The sequence below is a fragment of the Drosophila nasuta genome, chromosome 2L (genome assembly GCF_023558535.2).
Source record: "Drosophila nasuta strain 15112-1781.00 chromosome 2L, ASM2355853v1, whole genome shotgun sequence".
NCBI lineage: Eukaryota > Metazoa > Arthropoda > Insecta > Diptera > Drosophilidae > Drosophila > Drosophila nasuta.
In genome coordinates, this window is record NC_083455.1 from 15,768,389 (window position 1) to 15,776,169 (window position 7,781).

The following is a 7,781-nucleotide window of genomic DNA, read 5'->3' on the forward strand; positions in this document are numbered from 1 at the left end:
TCTACCTGGGGCATTGCCAGAGTTCACATTGAAAGGGTATCTGTGTAGTATCAACGAACTGTGAACTCGACTCGAGTCGTCATCAGAAAAAAAATGTGAAAAGATGAAAGAAGCTGGGCAAAAAGCGAGAGCACACAAAACTTTTGCCAGCGATATGAACAAGAATTTAATAATAAGCAGCAGCAAGAAGGCTGAGAGCGCAATCAGACATTCGTTTAATTATTTAAGTGAAATAATTCTGGCACAAATGTTTAGCATACTTTTGGGAGCAACTTGCAAAAAAATGAAAGAAATCTCTGATAAATTTGAATAAAGAAGAAATCATTAAAGCACAGACTCAAATGTATTATCGATCGGAATTTAGTAAAATTCCCTTCGAAGTGGAGTCGAAATTAATTTAATTACAGCACATGTCTGGACGCTAGTTGTTTGCATTATTTATTAATGCACGAAAATATTACGTATACGTGGAGTAGCACAACATTTGGCGTGTTAAACATCTCGTTCTGCGCGCTTAGCATATCGATTTATGTAATGCTTGCCATATAGTGTTGTGTGTGTATTCGTGTGGCAAAGAGGGGGAGGCAGGGGTTAGGTTAAATGTATAATTGGCGATTAGACGATTGGCCCTAATATGCCAAACGCTACAATGGTTAACAACAAAAGCGCAGCAGCGACAGCATTCGAATTCGATTGTCTTTTCAACTGTGCACCTCTCTCACTCCTTTCGCTGTCTCTCTCTCTCTCTCTATCTCTCTGGTCGGTCTTTCGCTGTCTCTTTGGTTAATTGGGTCACGCCCCCTTTGGCTACCTACCTTCTTCGCTGGCTCGCTGTAAAAGTAATGACAACGCAATGTTCTTTCGTTTATATATTCATTCAGATATATATATATTTTTGTTTTATATATATATATGTATATATATATATATATTTCCTTTTGCTTTGTTCTTGTTCATTCTTCATTCAGTTGTCGCATTCAATGCATTCAATGCTTTGCCTTTGTCTCGCTTTCCATACAGTTATTTTTTTTTCATTTTCTTTGAAGTACATACATCTATAAACTATATTATTATTATTATTTATATTTATATTTATATTAATATTTAGTTTTTAGGTTTATATATCTATATATTTATATTTATGATACATTACAATTAGCATAACTTAAGTATTAGGGTTATTTTCTTTTATTTTTTTAATCGGGATTCTTTTCTCTTACACATTTGTCTCGTAGTTATTTCGCTCCCGTTTTACTTTAGATGCAAAGAAATTAAAGTCTTTGGTTTACCTTAAAAATACAATGTTTCCATTTTCTTTTCGATATTCATTTCTATTCATTCTTTTCTTATTTTTTTTTTTTTTTGTTTTTGTTTAGGTTTAAGTACGTACAGGCAATTAATATATGTGGATATATTATTTAAATTGTCATTCGTATATTTCTTTGTCTTTCGAATGTTACTTCAAGTGTATGCGTGTGCGTGTGTGAGTGTGTGTGTACTTTGTTTTCTGACATTCACAAATGTTTATTTACGTATGAATCGATGAATATGTTTGTTTTTCTTTCACTTTTCTTTTCTTCTTTTATAAACATTTTTCGTATTGTTTTCTGTTTTTGGTTGCCTAAAGTTTAATGCCAACATTGTGTGGAAATTTTACATTTTTCTTTTCTCTTGGGGCCAGCTGCTATCTCAACTTAACTTGTTAAATTTGTTAAACTGGGTCAGAATATTAATTGAAATTGAAGTTTTCTTAAATTCGAAAATCAAAATCGAATTGAATTGGAATAATTGCAATTAATACTCACTGGTAATGTGTAAAAGGAAAATGTTGTTTACAAATTAAGCATAAATTATTATTAAACTATATTTATGTATAATACTAATTATTCCCTCAAGTTGAGTTTTCGCTTTAACTTTTCACTGGCCACACAAATTTTCCCATTTCTTCTAATAATGTTTCCATTTCTCATTTCTGGCATAAAACGTTATTCAATAACATTAAGAAAAAAACGCAAAATTAATTGAGTTGCAACTATGAAAAAATTGTAAAATATTTGCTATGAGTGAAAATTAATACACAAATGGTTTTGCTTATTTTGTTTGCATGTTTGAAAATTACGAAAGGATTTAATTACGTTAGTGAAATGCAAAATAAAAAGATCTTCAATAATTTGATGAAATATTACAGAATGAATAATGATATGCTTTTCTCGTATTTTACAGATGTAAATCCAAATTGAAAACGTAAAATGTTCGGTAAGTTTTTGCTGAAATTGGAAACAGACTTGTTTTTGTTTGGTTTGTTGTTGTTTACGGTTTTATATTTAAGTATATACAGAGAAAAGTCAGACAATTAGTTAATTTTAGTACTATGCTATTTCTTAGTTATGTTTTACATTGAATTCGAAATATGGGCCTAGCTTTTGGTTTGATCTTCTCTCTCGCTTTATTCGGGATTGTTTTCTTGTTTGGGGGAAGTCTTGAATGGTGTTTTTTAATTTTATAATTTAACTACGACTTACATTTTGAGTGTCTGTTTTTTTGTATTTTATTTGATAATAGGGGAATTCTTTCTTTTAGCAATTTTGGCTTTTGTTGAACAACGTTGAAACTCTCGCACACACACACTCACACACTGACACAATACACGCACACACATACGCATACACAAAATTACAATTAGAGTTTGAATTTAACATTTACATTGGGGCAAAAGCTGACTTTTTGGAGTATGTGACTAACTGCGTTTTTCTTCTCTGTGTGTTGTGTGTGTTAATTATTTTGCTTTTTTTCTTTTTGTTAAATTTATTTATGCTTTAGTTTTGCGGGGATTTGCGAGAGTTGACATCGTTTTTTTTATGCGTTTTTTTTTAGGTATTTATGTACATATATAAATCTTAGGGCTTTCTAGTTAGTTATGCTTTGCTTTGTTTTAGTATTTTTAGTTAGTATGCAATATATTTAGTTTTACTTTAGTTTAGTTTATTCATTCTTTCATTATGCGTTTATGCCTAAAAGTATACTTTACGTTAATTGTTATTTGTTGTTGATGTTGTTGTTGTTGCTTTTGCTGCGCGCAATTTCTTCGTTTTCGTTTTCTTTTTCTTTTTATATCTCATGGAAATTCTTATTATCATCATTCGCATTGATATCCTTTTTAATCAGACACGTATCACAAACAGTTTTTGCTTGCACAAAAATTTTCTTTTTTCAAGTTTTTTTTTCGTTTTTTTTTCGTTTCTTTGCTGAGCCCATACAAAAATTACATTTATTTTGTTGAGATTTTTCAAGTTACGTTTTTAGTATTTTATATGCTTGTTAAGTTTAGTCAGTTCTGCTTGAGAGTTGGGGGTTGAGGGTTGAGGGTTGAGGGGGAGGGAGGAGTTGGGAATAGGAGAAATGGGGAGAGCTTAGACATCGGTGCCGCAGCCCTCTTGGTAGCCTTCGTCCGGTGAATTGCGGCTGCTGCTGATGAGAGCACGCTTCAGCGCTGTCACGGGCGGCAGCACGGGCACGCCCCCTTTTTGCCACACCCGTATCGTCTTGGCATTCACCGGCTGGCCATTGGGCAATATGGAGCAGGAACTGGCAGCCGCAGCTGCTGCTGAGGCGGCAGCTATTTGGGCTGGTGTTGGTGATGAGCTTGTCGAGGCATTGCTACTGCTGCCGCCTCCATCGTGTAGGCGTGGCAGTGTGCGGCTACTAAAGTGTGGACTGCCGCTGTGCGTCGAACTTGAGCTGTGATTCAACTGTTGCTGATGTTGATTGAGCGTTGTTGTCAGCTGCTGTTGCAGCTGCTGCAACGGATGCATTTGCAGCTGATGATTGTGTTGATGCTCGGCTCCCGGCACCAAAGGCAGTCCATAGTCATTCGGATAACCCGACGAACCGCCTCCGCTCGATAGATTCGTCGTGGCTGTCGATGTGCTCGACGTGGCAGCTGCTCCGACAGCTGCCCCAGTTTGTTGCAAGTGCGTCCGTGGAAACGTTTTACTGAAGTAATCGCTGGCCGCATTGCGTTCATGCAAATCGTACAGTTGACTCGCATCGATGATCGGTGTCTTATCCGTGTACCGCTTCATGAACAGATCATCAGCAGAGCTCGCAGCTCCCGCTGTGTGTTCCCACAATCCCGAGGGATACAAGGAATCACAGCCATTGGCGCGACTGTATTCCCCGCTGCCGTTGCCCCCGAGCTCTTGGCCCAACATCGCCGGCAACTTGAGATCGGCAAACTCATCGCTGCCAAAGCGTTTGGTATCATTGATCAGATCCGGATTGTTGCCATGTCCCGTCGAAGCGCTCGGGGAAATAAAACACGATGCAGTGGAGAGCACGCTGCCAGCATTATCGTAACCCTGTGTGGCATAGGGAAGATCCGTGAGTCGCGGTGGCTTTTGCACCGGATTCGCATTGCGTTGATCGTGTGAGGAGCTTGTGGCACGTCCTCCTCCTCCACCTCCTCCGCCCGTGGAGCTACCCTTGCGCTCTAGAGTGCCCACCGAGCTCAACGGATTGCTGCCATCGATGCAATTTGCCACCGCACCGTTGGCAATGACAATGCCACCGATGCTTCCGTTGCCTGTGGCCGGTTGTGTTTTATTCGTTATCGAATTCTGATGATTCACCGATGTGATGACCTCCATGTGATTCGGTGTCTTGCTGTCCACATACGGCTGACGTTTCACGCGCAACAACAGACACATAATGGCCGCCAAAGCGAACACAATAAGTGCCACTAATGCGGCGCTCAATCCAACGATTTGTCCGCTACCCAACGATGCCATGCCTGCGGCACGCATGCTCACGTGCAACGTGAAATTCGCCTCGGCGCTGCCTGCACGATTCTCGGCAACGCAATAGAACTCACTCGAATCGGTCTCCTGGGCATTGGTCAGGACGAGGCGTGAACGCTTCTCGAAGCCACCGGCCTCCAGCTGCTCGAACATATGCACCCGCTGATAGGCGCTGAAGGCGCTGTTGTTGGCCAACTGCCGTCCACTCCAATACCAATGGATGCTCGCCGCTGGCACACCGCGTGCACGACACGTTATCGACGCATTCTCGCCCATGGCCGTTTCCACGTAATGCGAAATGGGCAACATTTCGGGGCGACACGCAAAATCATCCACATGCAGTTCGGCAAAAGTCCGATCAATGATGCGCTCGGGTCCCCCAGCACAAACGGGAGCAACCGGATAGGGAATGTTGCGTTGCATTAGCCAGAGTTTGGCATCCCTCAGACGGCAGTCACAGAGCCAGGGATTATCATGCAACTCGATGCCGTGCAGACGACTCAATGTCTCGATGGTCTTGGGCAACAGTTCGCTCAGTTTATTGCCATTCAAACGAAGGAGGGTCAGGCCTTGTAATCCACTAAAAGCCTGCGTTGAGATCGTTTGAATATCGCAATGCGAGAGATCGAGTTTGTGCAGCGAAGGTGTGCTGGCAAAAGCTTGAGCTTCGATCTTGTGAATATGATTCGAGGCGAGCGTGAGATCCCTTAGAGATGAGATATAACTCAGTGCGAGACTTGGGACTGTCACCAGCAAATTATGCGATAGATCCAGCTCGACGAGGTTCGTTAATCCCTTGAAGGTTTCCCGCTCGATTTCGCCAATTTTACAATTGCGTAAATACAACTTTTGCAAATTCAACAGATTGGCGCGCACAAATTGTTCATTCGCGAGCGTTTGCAGCTTATTCCCGGACATATCGAGCACTTGGGTGTTGGGATCAATGTTCTCGGGTATTTGTATGAGCAGACGATCGATGCATTCAACGGTCTGTTTGCCTCCCTTCCACTTGCAGGCGCAAACCGTTTGACAGCTGCTCAGCTGTTGCACCGGATTGTTGTCCGCATAATACGGATTCGATGATGGTGGAGGTGGCACATAGCCATCATCGGTCATGGGTTGACTATCGGCTATCGGGTATACCTCATTGTGTTGCGATGACTTCGATGATCCCGATGATGATGATGATGATGATGATGACGAGGAGGAGGAGGAGGAGGAGGAGCTCGCATAGTGTTTGCCGGAGTTGTAGCGATTGGCCAATAGTGTGCTGGGCATTAGCAACACTAAGATAATCCTCATCATGACTCTGATATGCATGATGTGTGTGTGTGAGTGTGTGTATGTGTGTGTGTGTGATAAGTCTTTTGAGATATGCGCGATTTACGTTTTTTTAGGCCATGCCAGGCGGCTAATGTTGCTGCTCTCTTGGTTTTAATTACGATAATAGTGCAAACTTCCGTGTGAATTCAGCGTCGAATGAATTTATTATATATTGGTCAAGCGGAAAATTGATTAATTGCCCAGTTTTTCGCGCTGTTGTTGTTCTTATTGTTGCTGTTGTTGTTGTAAATATTTTCATGTTTTGGCGTAATTAGCGGCGCCAAGCGCGACGTTATATTTATAGGAGCGTCTCTCTCTCTCTCGCTTACACTAGATGATAATCGTTTTTCTTCGCACAGCCGACAAAAAATATATAATATAATAATAACAAACTGCCAAAAACGCACACAGAAACGCAAGAAAAGCGAAATTTTTGTATATATTTTTACGCAACTGGCCAGCTACAATTTTCTTCTATTTTTCTTGATATTTTTTGTTCACTTTTTTGTTGTTGTTGTTGTTGTTGTTTAGCGAGTTTTGCCACGCAAAGCTTTAATTTTCATCGCGTTTTCGTTTTTCGTATTTTTTTTGTATATTTTCGTTATTATTTCTTTTTTTTTAGCTGCTTCTTCTCAATGATTTTCTTTTTGGTTTTTTGTTACGTCTTTTGCGTTTTTTCGGCCTCGTGGCCTGCAATCACAACAGCGATAGAACCATGGACGAACCTTTTGCCGTTGTGTTCAAGTTACACACATTCGCGCGACGAGAAAAACACACGAAACCCCCAAAAAGCAGAGTGTGTGGGTGGGAGAGAGACGGAGCGGAGCGGAGCGGTGTGGTGATGAACGGGGAAGAGACGAAGAGAGAGAGTCGGCACGATGGTAAAAACTCGTCGTCGTTGTTGCTGCTTCTGCTGCTGCTGCTGCAGTATGAGGGAAGAAGATGAGCGCTGGGGGGTGTTGAGGTCGTTGCTGGTGGGTGGTTTTGGTGGTTGGCCAGCAAAGAGCTTGCTGTTTGCGAGGTGCGCGTGATGAGTTTATATATTCACCGAGTTTTGTTGTGTGTTGCTACTTTCATTGATTTTGAAAACTGTTTCACTTTGACATCATTAGCATTACTCGTACGATTATTATTCGCATGATGATTTTGATGATTATTGAGCAAATTGATTATTAGCATTGCAAATAAATTTCACATTTGATGCACACAACATTTCAATTTCAATTTCATTCACACACTCTTTTTATGCTTTGATGCTACCACGGTAGCAGTATTATGATTATTATTATACGGTATTGTGTAGTGGAGAGACGGTTACACACGGACTCTGTAATTGTAGTAGTAGTACAACACAACGACGCAACGCTGTCGCAAGCAACCGCTCGGTAGCAATCATCGACTTGGACTGAGCGACAAGCTGCTCAGCTGCATTGGCAAAAGCGAAAGCCTCCAAAGCGAAGCAGCGAAGTTCACGCCAGCAGCAGCAGAGCGACGGCGTCTGCTCGGTTTCGGTTCTTTTGCGCTTCGGCTTCGTCGGCTTTGCCGTTTCGCGTTTCGCCTCAAGCTTCGGCTTCGTGTCAGCTGATGCATGGGCCAGCGAAGGGATGAAGGTTTGCTGAGGAGCAAAAGTGCGGGTAGAGTTATATTTTTGTCTCTCTTGGC

General features: G+C 41.4%; 1 protein-coding gene across 1 annotated transcript; it reads right to left on the reverse strand.

Moving 5' to 3' along the window:
- Nucleotides 1–1,304: 1,304 nt before the first annotated feature.
- Nucleotides 1,305–7,531, reverse strand: LOC132788801 (uncharacterized). The gene has a single exon (XM_060796400.1). The coding sequence runs from the start codon at nt 6,114–6,116 to the stop codon at nt 3,411–3,413; it is 2,706 nt and encodes a 901-aa protein (XP_060652383.1). The 5' UTR covers nt 6,117–7,531; the 3' UTR covers nt 1,305–3,410.
- Nucleotides 7,532–7,781: the final 250 nt, after the last annotated feature.

Coding starts and splice junctions, on each gene's coding strand:
- LOC132788801 (XM_060796400.1), bottom strand. CDS start 6,116: ATGCATATCAGAGTCATGATGAGGATTATCTTAGTGTTGCTAATGCCC.